At 42.9% G+C, this 23,276-nt stretch overlaps 1 protein-coding gene across 1 annotated transcript in view; it reads left to right on the top strand.

Annotated features, from left to right (window-relative positions):
* Positions 1 to 9,467: 9,467 nt before the first annotated feature.
* The window catches only part of LOC129713307 (serine/threonine-protein phosphatase 2A 55 kDa regulatory subunit B alpha isoform), a 51,267-nt gene continuing 37,458 nt past the window's right edge, over positions 9,468 to 23,276 (top strand). The window contains exons 1-2 of the mRNA XM_055662272.1: positions 9,468 to 9,665; positions 10,117 to 10,194. Coding sequence (XP_055518247.1) covers positions 9,659 to 9,665; positions 10,117 to 10,194 — 85 coding nt within the window. The 5' untranslated portion in view covers positions 9,468 to 9,658. The remainder of the gene's footprint in view (positions 9,666 to 10,116; positions 10,195 to 23,276) is intronic.

Below are 23,276 nucleotides of genomic sequence, written 5' to 3'. Positions count from 1 at the left end.
AAGGAGGTGATGAACTGGGGTTGGGGACTGGACTTTGTGCCTTCCCTCATAATGGGAACCATTGTGGGGGGATGTTCTTTATGTTTAAAACTCTTATTAATGTTATGTCTGTATTCCTTCTTTATGTGCTGCAAAATGGCAAGAAGCATTTCACTTCACTACACCTAGGTGTATGTGAATGTGACCAATAAAATACCTTTGATACCTTTGATGAACGACCCACTTGAACTGTTGCAGTTTGTGGGGTGAGTGTGTTTCTGCAGTGCTGTTGGGTTGGGAGTTCCCGGATTTAGACTCAGCGATGATGACAGAAGGGTGTTATGTTTCCAAATCAGAATGGTGCTTGTACTGGAGGATAAAAGGTGAAGGGGCCGCGACAGGTTTAGTTTTGTTGAGTTTAGAGATACAGCACAGAAACAGGCCCTTCAGTCCACCGAGTCCGCACCGACCAGTGATGCCCGCACACTAACACTAGGTTTTGGCCCAAAACGTTGCCTGTTTCCTTTGCTCCATAGATGCTGCTGCACCCGCTGAGTTTCTCCAGCATTTTTGTGTACCTTCGATTTTCCAGCATCTGCAGTTCCTTCTTAAACACTAACACTAGCACCTACACACACTAGAGACAATTTACAATTTTACCAAGCCGATTAACCTACAAACCTGGACGTCTTTGGAATGTGGCAGGAAATCAGAGATTACGGAGGAAACCCAGGCAGATCACACAGAGAAAGTACAAACTGTGCAGATCGTAGTCAGGATCGAACCCGGGTGTCTGGCGCTGTGAGGCAGCAGCTCTACCGCTCCGTCACCGTGCCACCTAAGATAGGTGGAAGGCAAGGTAGAATGGAAGATCGGGAATTCATCCCTTGCACATGAGAAGTCCATTCCATAGTCCGATAACTGTTGGAAGAAGCTCTTCTTGAGTGCAAAGGTACCTGCTTTAAAACTTTTGTATTTACAACACAATGGTAGAGGAGAAAAGTTGAGCTATCATCTCCACTTGAGCTTCTATCTACTTCATTGGAGACCGTCGGACTATCTATGTGAAGTGTCGATCGAGTTGATGAGGGGGTTGATGAGGGAGAGACTGCTTTATGTGATAGAAAGGGCTGCGTCCGCAACTCTTTGCAATTTTGTGTGGTCTTGGTCAGAGCAGTTGCCAAGCCAAGTGATACATCGGGATAGAATGTTTTCTACAGTGCAACTGGAATGCTTTGGAGCAGAGATCAAGTTTCTTGGTATATGCTACGGATTGCTAATGGTAGGAGAACAGAACAGATAAAAATAAAAGGAAAAGGACATTAACTGAAGCAAAATTATGACAGGTAGAAATGGCCAGTCCTCTTATAGATGGAAAGGGAGAGCATGTCATCTATGGATGGAGAATGCAACTTTGAGTCTAGAAGATGAGGTGTTGGTCCTGAAGGTTACATTGGGTCTTCTTGTAGCAATGTCTTCCAGATTCAGAGACAATTTCTTCCCAACTGTTAACAGGCAACTAAACCATTCTACTGCAAACTGAGAGCAGCCATGAACTGTTATCTCGTGGACCCCCAGACTATCTTTGATCGGATTTTACTGTATTTACCTTGCACTAAACGTTATTCCCTTATCATGTATCCATACACTAGAAATGGCTCGATTGTAATCATGCATTGTCTTTCCGCTGACTGGTTAGCACACAACAAAAGCTTTTCACTGTACCTCGGTACACGTGACAATAAACTAAACTGATGTCGAAGTCCGCAGACTGAAAGATTACAGTGGGAATGGGGTGATGGATTATTTTTTAAGATACAAATGGAAACAGGCCCTTTGGCCCATCGAGTCAATGCCAACCATCTATCACCTATTTACACTACATACGCTCCTGCCCGGTCCCTCAGGTCAGCTGGTCAGCTGCTCCTGGAGGTACCGAGGTCTAGTCGAAGGCTCAGAGGGGATAGAGCCTTCTCTGTTGCTGCTCCAGCGCTCTGGAACACCCTGCCGTTGCACATCAGACAGGCCCCCTCACTGTCCATCTTCAAATCCAGTGTTAAAACACATTTGTACTCCCTGGCTTTTGACCATGCCTGAGGCTTTGCTTCTGTTTGTGGTGTTTTTAATGTTTCTTTATTTTGCATGTCTTTTCCTACTATTTCTTATGATTGTTATTATTGGTGTGTATTCACTTTTTTGTCAATGATTAGTGATGTACAGCACTTTGTTTCAACTATGATTGTTTTTAAAGTGCTCTATAAATAAAATTATTATTATTATTATTATTACACTAGTTCTATGCTATCCCATTCTACACATCAAGGGCAATACAGAAGCCAATTAACCTACAAACTTGCATGCTTTTGGAATGTGGGCGGAAACCGGAGCACCTGGAGGCAACCCACACAGTCACCAGGTGAACATGCAAACTCCACACACAGACAGCACCCGAGGTCAGGATCGAACCCGGGGTCTTTGGCGGTATGAGGCAGCAGCTCTACCAGCCTCGCTACTGTGAAGCACAGGGTCACTCCTATGGGCTAAGCGATCAGTGATCTCCCGGTCTGAAGTGGTCCAGTGAAGCATTCAGTGGGAGGACAGTAAATGCTGGCCTCACCAATAACACCCACGTCTGCTGAATGAATAAAAATAGAACTGCGTAACCCAAGACTGTGGGAAATTGGGAAATGCCAGAATGAAACATTAGAGGGAGCTCCCCGCAGTGTTGAAACAAGATGAGTTCCTGTTTTTGATTCAGACAGATCTGGCCATCTGTACCCAATGTGGGCGTTTTTCTGCTTACAATTTAATTTATAAAAAATCACATTTCCCAGCTTGCCCAACATTAAATATTTTTTAGAAGGGCATATTTGGGTACTCTGCACCAAGCTGCGTGGGCCCAGATAAAGAATTATTTACACAATTTTAAGGCTAGATACAGCTAGATAATAGTGCTTGACGCATTGCTCAAACCTAAGGGAAGTGTATTTTCCCACTGTATGTATTACTTGCCATGAAGGCAATATTTCAGTCAGGCATCGTAAATGGAATGGCCCAATGTTATCTCTAATAGGAGATAGAAAAGGCTGTAAGTCTGGATATAAGGTGGCACAGAATTGCCACTGGTAAAGACAATGCCACAGCTCCAGCGACCTGGGTTTGATCCTGACCTCCATTGATGTGTGTATGTGTGTGTGTGTGTGCGGAGTTTGCATTTTCTTGCTGTGACTGTGTGGGTTTCCCCAGGATGTTCTGGTTTCCCCCTGTATCCTAAAAACGCACGGTTTCGGTAGGTTAGTTGGCCAATGTAGGTTGCCCTAGTTAAGTTTGGAGATGCAGTATGGAAACAGGCCTTTCAGCCCACTGAGTCTATGCTGACCATCGATCACCTTTTCACCCTATACTGAGTGAATAGACTTAAGAGGAAGGATACACCCTTGCGATGGCACGGTGGCGCAGTGGTAGAGTTGCTGCCTTGCAGCGCATGCAGCACCAGAGACCCGGGTTCGACCCCGACTACTGATTCTATCTGTACGGAGTTTGAACGTTCTCCCCGTGACCGTGTGGGTTTTCTCCGAGATCTTCCGTTTCCTCCCACACTCCAAACACGTACAGGTTTGTAGGTTAAGTGGCTTGGGTTTGTACACTTGGTATAAGTGTAAATTGTCCCTAGTGTGTTTGGGCTTGTGTTATTGTGCGGGGATCGCTGGTCGGTGCGGACTCGGTGTGCCGAAGGGCCTGTTTCCTCACTGTGCCTCTAAACTAAATATCCCTTGCGAAGGAGGGAGTGTGGCAAAGGTTCACCAGACTGATTTGTTGGGTGGAGAGATTGGGCAATGAAGGGAAGTTAAGCCAGTTCGCTCAGACTCCCTGGAACTTGAAGGGATGATCTTGTTCAACCATTCAAAGTTGTTTAAGAGGTTGTAAGGATAGATGCAAGGCTTAGGTTTCTCTCTGGCTGGGGTTGAGCTTTGGAATTTGGAGCCCGGCCGAGGATGGAGCAGATATGTCGGTAAGTTTGATGGTATGTCATCGGTGCAGAAACTGGCCTTTTGGCCCACCGAGTATTCACCGACCAGTGATCCCCGCACATCAACACCATCCAACACACACTAGTGACAATTTCACATTTATACCAAGCCAATTAACCTACAAACCTGTACGTGTGGGAGGAAACCGAAGCACTCGAAGAAAACCCACGGGTTCACAGCCTCCGTACAGACAGCACCCGTAGTCGGGATCGAACCCGGGTCTCCGGCGCTGCATTCGCTGTAAGGCAGCAACTCTACCGCTGCGCCACCGTGACCGCCCATCTTTTAAGTTGGTAAAATTCTTTCAATCTCTTTCATAACTTTCTTTGTTTCAACAAGATCACCTCTTTCATGGGCCTGTCCCACTTAGGTGATTTTTTAGGCGACTAGTTTGGCGCCACATGTTCGCCGGTGGTCGGCGGGAGTCGTCTCCTCCGTCGCGCAAAAAGTCGTAGCGTCTTTCTGGTCGCCGCTAAATTTTCAACATGTTGAAACATTTTTGGCGACAGTGGGTTCGGCGCAAATGAGCGTAGCTTGACTTCTCCTGACCTAGTTGACCTAGGCTGTTGCCGGTTTTCAGTGACCTGCTACGACTATGACAGTCGCCAGCAGTTGCCTAAAAAAATCGGCAAGTGGGACAGGTCCATTACTCTTCAAATCTCAGGCGCGTGTAGGACATTTTGCTTTGCTTTTCGTTGAACAATCCCTCCATCCCGTGAATCAATCTGGTCACACCCTTTTATCGCCGGTATATCCTTTATCAGGTGATATATTTCCACATCCCCTTCGGACAACGAAGGAGGCCTTTCAGCCCACTGACTCTATGCTGGCTGGTAGAATAATCCTATTTCCCAACTTTTCCCTGTATTGCATTTCACCTACATTTCCATTTGCTCCCCCAAGATTTTCTCACCCACCGACAATGGGGACAATTCCCAGTGGCCAATTAACCCACCTGACCAAACACCTTTAAGATCATAAGGTCATAAGGAATAGGAGTAGAATTAGGCCATTCGACCCATCAAGTCTACTCCCCCCATTCAATCATGGCTGATCTATCTCTCCCTCCTAAACCCATTCCCCTGCCTCCTCCCCATAACCTCTGACAGCTGCACTAATCAAGAATCTATCTATCTCTGCCTTAAAAGTATCAACTGACGATATCAATGTGGTGATAGCTCGGAAAGTGCTTCTCATCTGCCTCTTGCAGGGTGCCTCAGCTTTCCATTGGAGAGCTCATTCTGTCGTGCACCCATTCTAATCAAGAATTTATCTATCTCTGCCTTAAAACTATACACTGACTTGGCCTCCACAGCCGTCTGTGGCAAAATATTCCACAGATTCACCACCCTCTGACTAAAGGAATTTCTCCTCATCTTCTTAAAAGAATGTTCTTTTATTTTAAGGCTATGCCCTCTAGTCCTAGACTCTCCCACTGGTGAAAACATCCTCTCCACATCCACCCTATCCGAGCCTTTCACTATTCTGTATGTTCCAATGAGGCTCCTCATTCTTCTAAACTCCAGCGAGGACAGGCCCAGTGCCGACAAACACTCAACATTGGTCATGCTACTCATTCCTGAAGATGTTAGAGGAAACTGGTACATCTGGAGGAAATGCATGACCTAGAGTGTGAGAATGTATTACATGCTTCTGAAGGTCAGTAGGACTTGTTTCCTCTTATCAATTCTCCTAGTTATAACCCTAAAAATCTAACATGATTTACCATGTTTATAAATCCATGTTGTCTCTGCATAATGCGTTTTCTTTTAAGTGGCCAGTTACCATTTCCTTAGTAACAGATTAAACATTTTGCTTACTGCTGAGCTGCTTCTGTAGTCCCCCAATTTCATTCCCTCTTCTTAAATAGTAGAGTTACATGTGCTACCTTCTAATCTGTGGGATCTACATTTGGATGTGGTGAGAGTGTGGTGAGAATCTCCAAGGAACATTTTAACCCGGTGCTGCCTGAGATTTTGAAAAGCTGCAAGTGTGGACTAGAGTAAGTACTGTATATGGTGAATATGCAGGTCAGGCAGCTTCCATGGAAAGAAAAGTCATCTTAAGTCATCCATGTTCAATGCATGGCACAGCTGGTGGAGCTGCTGCCTCTCAGGATGCCTGCCAGGGACTTGGGCTCAATTCTGACTTCCGGCACTGTTTTTCTGTAGTGACATATTCGGTTGTGCTGCTGCAAGTAAGAATTTCATGATTCCATCTGGGGCATATGACAATAAAACACTCTTGACTCTAGTCTGAAGAAGAGTCTCGAACCGAAACGTCACCCATTCTTTCTCTCCAGAGATGCTGCCAGTCCAGATGAGTTACTCCAGCTTTTTGTGTCTATCTTGGGTTTAAAACAGCATCTGCAGTTCCTTCCTACATTCTTGACTTTTGATATAAAATAATAAGAATAAACTTTATTTCGGACTCAAGGTCCAGACAAGGGACAACATTACATAAAAATGCATTGCATATTAAAAAACATCATCAAGCACATATAAAATCTTAGTATTTCACTTATAAAAGCATCATAAATTATATATTAAAAAAACCCCACAATACATGAATTAAAATCCGGAATAAAAAGAATGATCAATGTCCTACAACAAGACAATGATACCAGTGTCTCCACAACCGGGATTCATAGCGTTTAGGTAGTCCTGGACTTACCTTGACTTTTGCCCTGTCCTTTTACCATCTGGACGCCCGCAGCAACGGCTGCGGTGGGTTGAGGTTCTGACCACGGGGGAAATGGAGGAGGACTGGCCAATTTCTGTGCCTTCCACCGCATTGATGAATGCTGTGGTGGATGTTTGTGTTAAATGTTTATTGTGTTTATGTGTTCTTTATCATTGTACCGCTGCTGACTAATTCATTTCACTTGCACTTTATGTGCAATGTGACGAATAAAACTGATTGATAAAACTGATTGATTGATTGATTGATTGATTGTTTAGTGCTAAACCTTATGTTTGACAAGGCCACAATAATTACATTTTAGAGTCATTTATCCTGCAGATGTATTGGTACATATGATTTCTTAGATTGAAAAATAATATGCAGTGCATGTTGAAAGGTGATATCTTGGTTCTTGGTTTCTTGGTTTCTTGGAATTTAAACTGGAGGCGGTGGAGGGAGGGCTTAAGCCAGAAAGGGTTATTGGGAAGAAAGAGCTACTTTAAATTTTGTTGCATCTGGTTGGGTAACTATAGTTGGGTGGAGATTATTCCATGCTTTAATTGTGCGGGGGAAGAACGAATTGCTGTACACATCTGCCTTTGTAGCTGGGATCACAAATTGGATTGCATGCCCTCGTCTGCTCCTAATTGGTTTGGGTTTAATCTTGTAGTCTATGTCGAGCTGACCATTTAACATTTTGTAAAAACAGGTCAAACGGTGAGCTTCACGTCTGTCTTGGAGAGGGTGATGCATCGTGTGATCGGCGCTCAGCATCGCCAAGGACTGCTCTCACCCCAACCATGGACTGTTTACCCTCCTACCATCTGAGAGGCGCTACAGGTCTCTCCGTTGCCGGACCAGCAGGTCCAGGAACAGCTTCTTCCCTGCGGCTGTCACGCTACTCAACATTGTACCTCGGTGACTGCCAATCACCCCCCCCCCCCCCCCCCCCCCCAACACTGCCTCCCACAGAAAAAGAAGTCTATGACTGTATGCATGTAAATAGATTTATATATTGAAATCATATTCTATGTCGCTCTTCCAGGGAGATGCTAACTGCATTTCGTTGTCTCTGTACTGTACTCTGACAATGACAATTAAAGTTGAATCTGAATCTGAATCTGAATCTGATATATATAATAATAAATATATGCATATATACATACACATACATATATACACATACATATACACATACATATACACACATACATATGCATACATTTATATGCATCCATATATATATATATACACACATATATAAACAAATATATATACATACATATACATGCATATATACATACACATGCATATATAAACATATATATATACATACATATACATGCATATATACATATACATGCATATATATACATACATATACATGCATATTACATATACATGCATATATAAACATATATATACACATACATATACATGCATGTGTACATTTACATGTATATATAAACATATATACATACATACATATACATGCATATATACATATACATGCATATATAAACATATATATACATACATATACATGCATATTATATATAGACATAGAAACATAGAAATTAGGTGCAGGAGTAGGCCATTCGGCCCTTCGAGCCTGCACCGCCATTTAATATGATCATGGCTGATCATCCAACTCAGTATCCCGTACCTGCTTTCTCTCCATACCCTCTGATCCCCTTGGCCACAAGGGCCACATCTAACTCCCTCTTAAATACAGCCAATGAACTGGCCTCAACTACCCTCTGTGGCAGAGAGTTCCAGAGATTCACCACTCTCTGTGTGAAAAAAGTTCTCCTCATCTCGGTTTTAAAGGATTTCCCCCTTATCCTTAAGCTGTGACCCCTTGTTCTGGACTTCCCCAACATCGGGAACAATCTTCCTGCATCTTGCCTGTCCAACCCCTTAAGAACTTTGTGTGTTTCTATAAGATCCCCATCTCAATCTCCTAAATTCTAGAGAGTATAAAACAAGTCTATCCAGTACATATCTTCATAAGACAGTCCTGACATCCCAGGAATCAGTCTGGTGAACCTTCTCTGCACTCCCTCTATGGCATATATGTATTCCTCAGATTTGGAGACCAAAAATGGACTCAATACTACAGGTGTGGTCACACCAAGACCCTGTACAACTGCAGTACAACCTCCCTGCTCCTATACTCAAATCCTCTTGCTATGAAAGCCAACATACCATTCGCTTTCTTTACTGCCTGCTGCACCTGCATGCCTACCTTCAATGACTGGTGTACCATGACACCCAGGTCTCGCTGCATCTACCCCTTTCCCAATCGGCCACCATTTAGATAATAGTCTGCTTTCCTGTTATATGCATATTACATTTACATGAATATATAAACATATGTATATATACATACATATATACATATACATGCATATATAAACATATATATACATACATATACATGCATATATACACATACATGCATATATACACATATATATATACATATGATCATTTTCCAACGATCAATAGATTAGGATCAGTTCCTGTGGATTGGAGGATAGCTAATGCTATCGCACTTTTCAAGAAAGGAGCGAGAGAGAAACCGGGGAATTACAGACGAGTTAGCCCGACTTTGGTGATGTGAAAGATGCTGGAGCCATATAATCTCTATAAGCTTTGGTGGTGGATACATGTTAGCCCCGCCCCTCTGCTCCTGCTCCAGCCCCGCCCGCCCGGCGGCGGTGACGTCATCGTAAGACGGCCGGGGCGGGCGGGCCGCCATTTTGAAGGGGGGGAGGGGGGGGTGTCCGTCCGGCGGCCGCGGGCTCAGCGAGCGGGGGAAGAGGCGAACAGCAGCGCCATCGGGGAACGCAATCCGCCGCCATCCTCCGCCCAGTCCAGCCCGGCGTGTTCGCCACGGGCCTCGGCCGCATCCCCGGGCACCGCGCTAACACCGGGTACCTCCATTTCCAGCCGATTCCACCATGGCAGGTGAGAAGCGAAGCGTGAAATCTATCTCCCTCTCCTTCCTCCTGCCTCCCTCCCCCTCGCCCCGCTTCACCTTCAAACCCGAGCCCATTCCCCCCCTCTGTCACCTCACTTCAGGCCTGCAGACTGACCACTGAAACCCAAAGGGCTGGGGAGCAAGGGTGGAACGAACCTCAATCCACAATTACCTCAATCCACAATTGCTACAGTCTCCCCCCACCCCCCCCCCCCCACACACAAAAAAAACAAAACACCAAATTGATTTAATTGTAATTTAATTTCATACCTTGCAGCTAATAATAAACCTAAACCAATGCAAGGCTGGAGGATGTGAATTCCCTGTGAATGTTCCTTCCTTCCACCCACCCAACCCCTCCCCAGCATCTATCATGCTTGTTTTTCTTTCTACTAATATGCCACTGTATATTAATTTTAATTTTCTCCATTCATTCAGGTGTTGGAAGTGGTGGCAATGACATTCAGTGGTGTTTCTCGCAGGTGAAGGGAGCAATAGACGATGATGTTGCAGAAGGTAAAGCAATTCAAATTTGCATTTCCCTACAGTTTTTATTTTCTGACCTCCCATATCTCATGCTTTTTCTCAGATTTTTTTTCTTCCTTGCTGAATGGATGGAGCATCTATTGCAGTTTCATTCCCTCCTAGTGTCAGTGATGATGAGTGGTCTGGGAGAGTAAACAAGATGCACTGTATGAATTACTTGGAAAGTAAGATGGATGTGAACAAGGTGTGAATCTGAGTGTGCATATGCGAATTTTATATGCACAAATGCTAGTTTGCAATTGGAAGGAAGTAATATAAGGAACATTTGAGTATGTATATTCTGGATATTAAGGTGCAGATAAAATATATTAATGCAAAAGCAAATGCTTATTCTCCAAGTGTTTGAGATTTGTTTGTAGTTGAAAGATGCGGTAGGCTTTTAGCTGAAGAAGTTGATTTTGTGAGATATTCTGTGGGTACTCTGGCACTCCTTGCTGAGCACACACTGTTTGCAATTCTTTATTGCATAGGATGAATTAATTGAAATAAGATATTATTACTTTCATTTGTGCTGTATGACAAAAACATATTGATTCGGGGAAGTTATTCCTGCTGATTATTGTATCATTTTTATGATTACCTTGGTGGGTAAACACGTTTTGCTTATCGGTAATTGAATAGTAGAATTATTTCAATTCTGAACATGCCAGGCAGTGTCGTACTGATTTCAGTAAATTGTATTTTGATAAAAATGAAGAGTGATCACATTTGCACATTTCTGGATCAAAACACAAATTGCTGAAGAACTCAGGCAGCATTTAGGGAGGGAATGGTCAGATGATATTTCCAGGTTGCGATCCTTCAGACTTTTTTTGGATATTACCTTCCAAACTAGGACAATGTTATTGTATCTTATGAAACATTATAATGAAGAACTGGTGACAGATTTGCCTTTGATTTGAATGGAATTTGAAATGAATAAAGAGTAATGTTGAAGAAACAAGCTAGAGTATGCATGTTAGAGCAGTTGCAGATTTGAAGCTGAGGGTAAAAGATTGTTGAAATAAGTTTCCTGTGAGTACAGTGCTCTCTTAAACTCATGGAGTTTATTGGTGTATTTGATGGTCTCCTGACTTTGAATTTTGTATTCTGAGCATATTTACTGCTCTGAGTTTTGGTGGAAAAGTGCAAAGTTGTGAAAAACTTTGAATCTTGACAGCGAGGAGGTAAATCTGAAGAAGGGTCACCCATTCCTTCTCTCTGCCTGTCCCACTGAGTTACTTCAGTGGGACAGGCAGAGAGAAGGAATTCCTTCTCTCTGCCTGTCCCACTGAGTTACTTCAGCTTTTTGTGTCTATCTTGGGTAAATAGCATAGCTGGATTGTCCATGTTACTTGTACCAGGAAACGGGTGTTTTAATTTATTTTCGCTACAACCCTAAGCTTGTACTCTGCCCATGCCAGCCTATAAAGTTGGTATTGGTTATTATGTGCACCGAGATACAGTGAAGACTTTGCATGTTATTCTGCTAAATCATACCATGCATGCGTGCAATGAGAGCATGCATAAGAGTAATAGCTAGTGCAAAAAGAAATGGGGAAACAGCACGCATTAAAAAACTGCAAGTGCAGCGACTAGGTACATTGAGAGATCGCGAATACATCCTTAATATACGAGAAGTCCGATAGCAGTGGGGAAGAAGCTGTTCATGAATTTGGTGGTGCATGCTTTCAAGCTTTGGTATCTTCTGCGAAATGGAAGAGAAGAGTGAATGTATGGGGTGTGAGCGGTCCTGAGGTTTCCTGAGGCAGTGTGCATTGTAGATGGAGTTGGTGCGAGGGAAGAGGAGGATGAGGCTCTTTCATGTGATGGGTTGAGTTTTGTCCATAACCCTGCAATTTCTTGCTGTCTTGGGCTGAACAGTTGCCATACCAAACCAAGCTATGATGCATCCCAAATGGTGTTTTCTTACCAGCGTCTTTGGAAATTGATAAGTTGCCGAATTTCCGGTACGCTGATGTTTCTGGTCAATCTTTTTGCTGACTGGATAGCACGCGACAAAAAGGCTTTTCACTGTACCTCGGTACACATGACAGTAATAAACTAAACTAAACTAATGCATTATGCTGCCGGTTACAAGACATTCTATCATTTTATTGGGCCGTGTGTGCCTTCCAGTATCCCAGTGTGCCACTTGATCCCAGGGCCAAATTTTGAGTTCAGTTTTTGTTTCATGACCTGTGCATCTCAAGTGAGTTTATTGTCATGTGCCCACAGTGAGGTACAGGTACAATGAAAATCATGCTTGCAGCGGCATCGTGGGCACAGACTCCGATAAACGCACAAAACAGATTATACATTAATTGCGCAAGTTCTAAAAGAAGACTGCAAAATAACAAGACGTCAGTGCAATAACATAATTTAAATTAAAAATACAAGTAGCTGTTTCTTGAGTCAATTTCCTAATCTGCTTTTATTAACCTTTCTAAGAACATTTAACCATTGATTTTTCATAATCTCTTTGAGATATATTTGGACTGCATTTGGAAAGAATGTAGCAAATCAGTATAACCTAGTGTTTTGCAATATTTAAATTGCTTGCTTCTTGTCAGCCCATTACTAGCGAAAAAATCTGTATGTCCATTTCCACATGAAACATGACAGTTTTAAATTAGTTTTGTATGTTTGTTCTGGTTTTGTAAGGAGTGTACAGCATGTGTACAACTTCACCCACAGATCTGTGCACTTTATTGTGATGTGAAGTGTAAAAGTGTGCAAGTAGTGGCGGGCCTTTGCCTTTTCTTTGCAGGCCTTGCACTTTGATCTGCAAAGCAAACTTTATTGATGCTTAAGAGATTAGATGAAATATCCCAGGACAAAGTGTTGCTGGGAGTGTTCATCTATTTAAATACCTGTTTAGATAAGAGAATATGAATGAGTATTAGTAGTGAGTGCTATATTGCACTAGTTTTCATTTGGTGGTGCATACCAAACTACCTGATCTGACCCTGGATTTCATGGCAGTGGTAGTCTTCCATTTTTTTTTGTCTGATGTCAGATAGAATGATTTTCCACAAAATGAGGAAATCTGTTGGAGACCCATAGAGCATAGGTGCAGGAGGAGGCAATTTGGCCCTTCGAGCCTGCACTGCCATTCATTGTGATCATGGCTGATCTTCTTATCGAGTCCTCACACAAGATTAGAAGTTGTTCAGCCAGAACTGACACACTTCTCGGCATCTGCATACAATGGGGTCTGTCTTGTCGCTTCTTGTGCGTGGTGGTGGAAAGATTGGTGGAAACAGGGTCGCGACGTGAACGCTCTTTCCAGTTGAAGAAATAGGAACGTTCACCTCTTATTGTTTAGTAGTTTAAACATGATGGGGAATCGATTACATGGGCAAGGTACCACTCTGTTTCATGAAAGCCAAGCAAATAGAAGTCTGAAGTACAGTACAGTCTGAAGAAGAGTCCCGATCCAAAATGTCACCTATCCATTTTCTCCAGAAATGCTGCCTGACCCTCTGAGTTACTCCAGCAATTGTGTCTGTCAATGTACAGTTGTTTAACTTGGGGATGCAACATGGAAACATGCCCTTTGGCCCACAACGACTATCAATCTCATGCTCACTGATTCAATCTTTTCCCACTTTCTCATCCACTCCCTATGCACTATGGCCAAGTAACCCAGAAACCTGCAAGTTATTGGGATGTGCAAAGAAATCGGAGCACTCGGTCATAGGGAGAGAATGGGCAAACTCCACACAGACAGCACCCGAGGTCAGGATTGAACCTGGGTCTCTGACGCTGTGACTCTGCAGCTCTACCTGCTGTGCTGCCTGAAGTGGTTCCACTTGCTTCAAGCAATGCTATCAATATCTTTGTCAACAATTTAACAGCAAAGCCCAATGAAGAATGAAGCTGGGACAATAACTTGCATCTTAATTAAATTTTCCAAATTAAAATTGTCTCGGTATGATGCTCGGCATTTGGGTCAAATTACTCAGTCACGGGTATGTTGCTGGTATCTTGGGTTGAGAAAGGCAAATAGTCAGGTTCAAGCTGTCAGCCCTTGATAGCATCTGAGTAATCTTTATTGAATATGGTTTGCTAATTTAAATTTCTTCTATTCCGAATATAAGCCCTCCGGTTCAGTGATGGTAGATCCTGCAGTGGAATATGTCTAACAATGTTACCTTCACACATGAACTAAATCACTAGTGGCTGAAGTGGGGGAGAATAGGCACACTCAATCTGCAAGGGTTTTGGATTGAGGCGAATTTTGTCTGCTGTGTACATATGAAAGAATTGTTCAACCACTTAGTTGCTCCCTCAAAGTATGTGTTCAAACCACTCATCAAAGACTTCTGTCACATTGCCCTGAGGCAGTTGTACAATGCACTAGAGAAGTTGACCAAGGTGATTGGTGGGAATCGACATCTTGCTGTTTTCCTATTTATCTGGATTACAATTTTGAAGTGAAGGTTTTGATACAGCAATGGCAATCTCCCGTTGCAACTAACTGTAGATAATCAAGGAGATCTTTAAAACCATCCTGTTTTTTGCAGAAGAAAATTTGTAACTCCGTTAATTATTTTCTATTTCATGGGATGCATGCGCAAGTAGATAAGAGATGCTCTTGGCATTATGTTCGGCACAACATTGTGAGCCCAAGGGCCTGTTCTTGTGCAGTGCTGTTCTATCTTCTACGTTCAAGCATCATGGCAAAGGCGTTTCATTGCTTATCCTGAACCAATAGTCTTGCTAAGCCATTTTGATTTTGCTGTAATGTAAAGGACTTGCATTTAAGATTTGTTAAGATAGTGCTAAGTTGTATTGTCACGGATTGCATTAAAACTCAGAAATGTTAATTTATTGCCAAGGAGACATAGAGCACAGAGATGTTTAAGTACTGAAGAAGGATCTCGACCCGAAATGTCACCTATTACTTCACTCCATAGATGCTGCCTCACCTGCTGAGTTTCTCCAGCATTTTTGTCTACCTTGGAGCACAGAGATGAGCCCTTTGGCCCACCAGCTGCATGCCAGCTATCGAGCACCCGCTTACACTGATCTCATTTTTTCTTCCCTCCAAACCCTCATCAATTCTTTCCCAGATTCTACCACACAACCACATATTCTGAGCTATTTAAAACGATGCATCAAGGGCCATTTAAGATGATTGATTAACTGCCCACTCTGCTCTTCTTTGGGATGTGGGAGGAGAGTGGAACACTTGGAGGAAATCCATGCTGTCATCACATAGCAGCTCTACTAGATGGGCCACTGTGTCAGACTCAATGATCATGAGGAATAGAATGTATCCAATATAGTTACATGTTCTGATCTTCTAGACCAGTTGGATCTTCAGGATGATTTTTGATCTTTGGAAAGCTAATGAGTTGCTGACATTGGGCATAAATACAGTTTTTCAGAGCAGGGGCATTTAGTGGCAAGGTTTGGTAACTGTCCAAGTAATAAGTACAATACACAGCAGAGCTGTTCAGACTAGGAACCTTCTGCGTTGAATCTGCCTTGAGATTGGGATTATTTTTCAGCCAGTTTGGTATTTGGCTACTGTTACTTCTGGACGAAGGAGGCACACAATATTGCACACGTACATCTGTTACATCATCATGGGTTGCATTTGCTCATTCATTCAATAAGCTATTGCAATCACAATCTTCTAAACTCTCAGCATTGAACATGAATCTAATATTTCCATGTCTATTCCACTGCAAGAAACCATTATAGGAGTATAAAGCACTTTAACTCCCTCACCCATTCCCAATCTGAAACTCAGAGAAGCCCCCCTGTCCACAGTACCAGCTGAGTATACGCCAGGAATTGAACATCGGATCTGCATCTTGTGGTGACTCAATTTCATTGTGAGAATCATACAGAGGTGTGTCACTATTTCTGATCTGGTTCTACAACTGGTCCAGTTTCTTCTGTTCTATGGAGTCTTATGCAATGAGGTAATGCTAAGATTACCTGTACTTACAGAAATTGCAAAAAAAAATATTTTCTGAGCAGTTTCATCACTTGTAGGACATTGACCCTGGCTGAGGAGTGCCTTAATTTTGAAAAAATGTATGAATTGCGTGATGGAATAAGGCATAGTGCATCAGCAGATGTGTCATCCCTGTGACCCAACCCTGAATATTTGAATTTTTTTTTAAATCGTGGGACTCGTAACCTGTCCCTGGAATAATGGAGAGATGGAGTTGGATATTTATTTTGTAAACATTTTATTATGTATTTGTAAAAAGATTTGTGAGCGAAGTGGTGGACATGAAGATTGGATTGGATGGTGAAAGTTCCAGACTATCCTTTTGATCAAATACTGCTCTGATGGGCTCACATGGTTCTGACACTGCCAGGTTTAGAACTGGGCCAAGCCTAGTGTGGGGGTAGAGCTGCATGTTCAAATGAGATAGTAGTGGCAGGTTCCTTTTCCTCGTGATTCCATATTCAGCCAATGCTTACCCGATCACCAGTTTTCACTATCACTTAGTTTCTGGTGCAACATAAATTGAGCGTGCTTATTGGTTTCACAGTTCTTCTTGGGTAGAGTTAAACTCGTGATCGCTTTGCTTCCTTATGATCCATGTTGCTTCTGGTATTTAGGTCAGTGATGCTCTTCCGCCCATTTGGTTACGATAAGGAAGCCCACTCATGCAGTCCAGTTGATATTACCCGTCTGTCCGTAACATTTTAGCCTTTCTGGCTAACTCTCCACTTGGAGGACCAGGTGCCTGCTTCGTCATGGTCCTCCCCTTTGCACCAGATGATTGAACCTGCCATAGAAAGCTGCTGCCTGCACACACTCGGGTGTATGAGAGAGTGCAAGTTGCTCTGCACAGCAAGTCACAAGCACCAGGGGATGGGTTGTGTTGCATAGCATTAACTTGCAGAATCTAGTTATTTTTGAGGTGTTGCAAATCGGGGGACAGACTGGCGCAAAATTAAAATTTCATCCGTAAAACTGACCATTCTCAACACATGAGATTATCAACCATTATTTTGCCTCTGTCTATTCCCCGATTTGTAACACCTCAAAAATAACTAGATTTAGCAAGTTAATGCTATACAACACAACCCATCCTCTGGTGCTTGTGACTTGCTGTGCAGTGCAAGTTGTATTCTTTCATACTCCCGAGCTGCCAAGTCCAGAACCATGAATTTAAACAAAATATTTCTGTTAGAGGCCCAATTCCAATGCGAACTGGGGGTAAGACATGATCTCAAGAGTCGTTTGGGTAGCATTACCTCTGGTGCTACATCTTGTTATTAGAATTTATTTTGCTGTTCCTCTTCTCTGACCCGCTGAGTTACTCCGCTGAGTCTATCTTCAGAGTCTATCTGTTGTTGCTTCCTACTAAGATAAGATAGAAACAGAAAAGTAGATGAAGTAAAGCCCTTCGAGCCAGCACCGCCATTCAATATAATCAAGGCTGATCATCTAAAATCAGTACCCCGTTCCTGCTTTTTCCCCCATATCCCTTGATTTCTTTAGCCCCAAGGGCTACATACATCTAACTCTCCCTTGAAAACATCCAGTGAATTGGTCTCCACTACCTTCTGTGGCAGAGAATTCCACAGATTCACAACTCTCTGGGTAGAAACTTTTTTCCTCATCTCAGTCCTAACTGGCCTACCCCTTATTCTTAAACTGTGACCCCTAGTTCTGGACTCCCTCAACATCGGAATTATTTTTCCTGCATCTAGCCTGTCCACTCCTTTAAGAATGTTTAATGTTTCCATAAGATTTCCTCTCATCCTAAATTCCAGTGAATACAAGCCCAGTCGACCCATTCTTTCATCATATATCAGTCCCGCCATCCTGGGACTTAACCTGGTGAACCTACGCTGTACTTACTCCCTCAATAGCAATAATGTCCTTCCTCAAATTAGGAGACCAAAATTGCACATAAATACTCCAGGCGCGGTCTCACCAGGGCCCTGTACAACGGCAGTAGGACCTCATGTGTAGGAAAGAACTGCAGATGCTGGTTTAAATCGAAGGTAGACATGAAATGCTGGAGTAACTCAGTAGGACAGGCAGCATCTCTGGAGAGACAGAATGGGCGACATTTCGGGTCGAGACTGATGTCTGAAGAAGGGTCTAGACCTGAAACGTCACCCATTCATTCTCTCCAGAGATGCTGCCTATTCTGCTGATGTACTCCAGCATTTTGTGTCTACCAGCAGTAGGACCTTCTTACTCCTAAGGATATGGTAGAACTGCAGTAGGTGAGAGGTGCTGTTCCCTATTGTGAAACAACAGAAGAGCACACAAGGAATCCTTTCCTGAAATACATCCCCTTTGCCCAGAGAATATTAAATCATTTGGCAGACCAAATTTTACAGAAGAGGTTGTATTTCATAAGTTGTGGAATATGTTTAAATATTAGCTTTGAACAGTATATACAATCTAAACATGAAGTGCTGGAGAAACTCGGCAGACCAGGCAGGATCTGTGGAGGGAATGGACAGATGGTTGGGACCCTTCAGTATATCAAAGCTAAGGGTTAGTCAGGACTGATGATTAGAGTTGCCAGTTCTTGCACAGAATCATACTCCTAAGTTTTATTACCGGATTTAAGGAAATGTGTCTGCGTAGGCATGCTGCAATATGTTCTGTGTTTTTAGCGTTCACATACAAGAGCGAATCTAAGGGGGTTGCTGTGATTAAATGTCAAACACTCAAGGGCATGGGCTTCAGGTAAGAGAGGGAGAGTTTAAAGCAGATTTACAAGGCACGTTTTTATTCAGCGAGTAATAGGTGACTGGAATGCACTGATGAGAAGGCGATGGGGCTAATAATGTATAAGAGACATTTAGACAGGCATGTGAACAGCCAGGAAATGGAGAGACATAGACCATATATAGGCAGATGGGCTTGGTTGAAATTGTCATCACTGTAGACATTGTGGGTTGAAAGACCTGTTCATGCACTGTACTGTATATTCTCTTTCCACAGGTTGCCTAACCTACTGAGTGCTTACTATTTTTATTAGACTTTCAGTTTTGTGTCCTACCATGAAATCATTCATTCAAATGGGCAATTGGTGAATTGACTTTAATTCTGTTGTGGGACTGGGAGAAGAACTGCACTGACAGAGGTGTCTTTTTCCAGCTGAAACATTAAAGCAAAGCTTTACCTGCCCTAACGCACAAAGTTCCATGGACTCAATACAGTAATGCAAGCCGAGGAAGCTGTGTGGGCTGGCAATGGTGTTGCCAGGGTTGGTGTCGGCAGCCCAGCCTGGAAGCGACTGGGTAGGGCAGTGTGGGTGGGGGCAGCCTGACCAGGTAGATGATGCAGCCCAAGGGTAGTGTCGGCAGTCCGTCCTTGTGGTGATCCGTTCAATATAACAGAAATCTGTTATAGTGGTCCCTAAAAACGAGGGCTTACTTTAGCCCTGCAGTCAGTGTGAGAACTTTTGAAGTAATTTTTACTCTTGCCATTATTACTATAGGATGTTTGAAATGTTGATCTTCGCATTTTCCAAAGTTAAAAATTTACACTACATTACAGAAAGTGGATGAAATATCACATTGGTGTATGGGTGTTGACCAGGACTAAAGAATGCACACAAGCTTGTCAGTAAAACTTTACAAGATCGTTTTAGGTGGAGTTTAAATGCATGCTCTGACAAGTCTCTGATGACTGGCTTCATCAATACCTCGTGTTAATTGCAGGGTGGGGTTTAACAATGCAGACCAGTAAGGCCCATGGGTGAATTAACTATTTTGTCCAAGTTTGTCTTTGGGTAATTGTCCTTTGGTTTAGAATCAAGTAATCTGTTTTGGTTATACAAGATTATGTGAGGCATAAATAAAAGTACAAAAGAGGGGGGAAAAGTTCAGTATGTATACATATACATGCTCACAGGTACATACATACATACATACACACATACATACATACACATACAAGCACACACACACACACACTGAGTGTAAATATACACACTGAACTTCTATTTCTCTTTATACTGTTTACAGTGTACTATGCTTACATTATGTAGTGCTGCAGAGGTAAGAATGTCATTGTTCTATCATGACAATAAAACACACTTGACTCTTGAGGTAATACTCGTGGACATGAGCAAGGGAGCGTTTTGGTAGGCAGATGGATGGGGATTAGAGTGGAAGGTGCGAGACAGACATTGAACAGTTGCTCTTTGTGAAGCAAATGAAGGAATATAGGAGATGGGGAATTAGAGAAATTGGAGCGAGTCCCAGTGGGGAAAGGGGGGTGCATATGGGATTAGTTGACATGGAATGGTGACTGGCACAACCATGGTGGGCCAAAGGGCGTGTGCTGTCCTATAAATGTTTACTCATGTTCACTATCCAATGACCTGTATAGAGTTTGGGTGCCATGTCATCCCTACTGACGTTCAGCCCTGGAAGGCTTAATGCTTTGGAGTTAAAGGAGTAATGTATGTTGTGATATGGACGGAACAGCAAGACTCTGTTGGTTCCTGTGTTATTGGTATTTAGAATGGGGGTAGAAACCCGTAACAGAAGAGTATGATGCACAAATTAAGCTATTGGTTTAATTTGATAATTGGAAGACCAGGAAATGGATTGGGTGGGCCAGATGTAAAGCAGGGACATCTATTTTTCTATCCCATTCTGATTGTTCGGCAGCTGCTTACTGAAATAGCATTGACCACATACCAAGCTGTTATGATGTCAATAATTCTGTCTGTAGTTGCACGCTGTCATCTTTGTCTCTGGTTGTCTTGCATTGAAATGTGTGGCTGTGGTATCCAGTGTTGGGGCAGCACTGTGAATGTGGTTTCAGTTGGAGAATTTATGGAGAATTTCCGGTATTTAGCATGGTAGGCACATGTCATGCTCAATGAGAGATTGAGGCCACAAAGCCCAGATTTAGTACTGTGATTGCATTGCCTGATTGTGGACCAGTAGTTTGGGTGTAGACACAAAAGAAGGTGAGGCAGCATCTATGAAGAGAAGAAATTGGGGGACGTTTCAGGTCAAGAGCCTTCTTCTGACTAGTGGGAGAATTGGGAAGGGGAAGGAGAGAGACAGCATGGGCTATCTGAAGTCAATGTTCATACCATTGGGGTGTAAACTACCCAAGTGCAGTATGAGGTGCTGTTCCTCCAATTTGCGTTGGGCTTCACACGACAGAAAGGTCAGTTTGGAAATGGGGGGGGGGGGAAGAGGAGTTGAAATGCTGGACAACAGGGAGATCAGATAAGTTGCGTAGTTTGGGTATTACAGTCTTCTGAAATAATATTCTTGTGGACTCCCTTGCAGGAAATGTGTCAAGTGTTATCTAAAATAGGCAAATACAAAAACCTTTTAGCACAGTGTTGCCAATTGCTCAGTGCCCCTAGACCTGCAATCCGCACCTTGTAATGTGGAATGTCGTTTTCCTGCCCAGTGCTTGCTTTTCAGTGTTGTTGATCTTTTGGCATGTTGCTACAGGAATTTAGGCAAAGTGCAAAAGAGAATGTGAACAGCTTATTTCCCACGTGAGCTGCCGCTGTAAAGAAAAGTGAATGAGACGCCCACAGATCTTGTTCTGCAAAATCTATTTCATAAGGAGATGTAAAGAACCCATGAGCTAGTGAAAAGCGTAGTGAGAAATTAGTGGTGAAGAGTTTAAATTATGTCATAAAGTCATACAGCATGGAAATGGGCCCTTTCGACCCAACTTGTCCTTGTTGACCAAGGTGCCCAATCTAAGATAGTTCCATTTCCATGTCAGTGTTTTTCTTCTCTCATACTAGAGTTGGTAACAACATTGATATACACTCATACATACATAGGCCAAAGTTGCATTGAGCACCTGTCAAGTTGACATCATTCGTAAGATAGATTTAGGATGGTCATGCTCATTCTATATTCCTACTTCCCCTTGACGTGTTCTTCCTCCTTGATAGATTCATTGAGTTGATGATGCATCAATAATAGTGTTTGTTCAGGTCTGGATTTTGACCTGGGCAATCAACAACTATGACAACTAGGATTGAGTAATTTGGAAGTGATTTTGCCCTTTGGATTATCATGCTCTTTCTTTGGTGATAGACTTTGCACACTGGATCTGCGTATCTCTACACAGAGACCCTTGGTGATACACTTTACACAAGTGGAGTTGCTGTTGCAATTAAGCCTAGAAGGTTGGTTTTTGGACTGGAGGCTGCTGACTAGTGTTGTGCCTTGGGGGTCAGTGTTGGGCTCATTGCTGTTTGTTATTTATGAATGTTCTGGTTGAGAATGTATAAGGCTCGATGAAGTTTGCAAATAATACTGAAATCTGTGAGATTATACACAGTGATGAAGGTTAAGAATTGCAGTGAGGTCTTAATTATCTGGGCAGGTGGACTAAGGAAGTGGAGTTTAATTCATATAAGTGTGAGGTTTGCATTTTGGGAACTCAAACCAAGGCAAAATCTTCACAGTGAATGGTAGTGCCCTGGGGAGTGTTGTAAGAGCAGAGATATGAAGGAGGGCAGGAACATTGTTCCCTGAAAGTGCTGTCACAAATAGACAGGGTCGTGAAGAAGGTTTTTGGCATGCTGCCCCTTTGTTCGTCAGTCAATTGAGGACAGAAGTTGGGACGTTATGTTGCAGTTAAGATGTTGGTGTGTCTGCACTTGGAGTATTGATTGCACTGCATAGGATAGATGCCATTAAGCTGGAAAGAGTGTAGAGAAGATTTATAAGGATTTTGCTAGGACTCGATGGCCTGAGATAGTGAGAGGTTGAGCAGGCGTGGACTTTATTTCTTGCAGTACAGGAGGCTGAAGGTTGATTTTACAGAGGTGTATAAAATCATGAGGGGAATAGATAGGGTTAATGCACAGTCTTGTTCCCAGAGTAGGAGAATCGTTGGTTTAAGGTGAGATGGGAAAGATTTAATAGAGACCTGAGGGTCCATGTTTTCATGGTGGATAGATAGATGGAACAAACTGCCAGAGGAAGCTGTTGAGGCATGTACAATAATGTTTTAAAGACTCTTGAAAAGGTTGAGAGGAATATGGGCCAAACCCTGGCAAATGGGATTAGCTTAGATGGGGCATCATGGACAAGTTGGGCCAAAGGGCCAATGTTCCTGCATATGA

This window comes from Leucoraja erinacea, chromosome 35 (genome assembly GCF_028641065.1).
Source record: "Leucoraja erinacea ecotype New England chromosome 35, Leri_hhj_1, whole genome shotgun sequence".
NCBI lineage: Eukaryota > Metazoa > Chordata > Chondrichthyes > Rajiformes > Rajidae > Leucoraja > Leucoraja erinaceus.
Note: the sequence above shows the minus strand (reverse complement) of the source record. Positions and strands in the feature narration are given on the sequence as shown.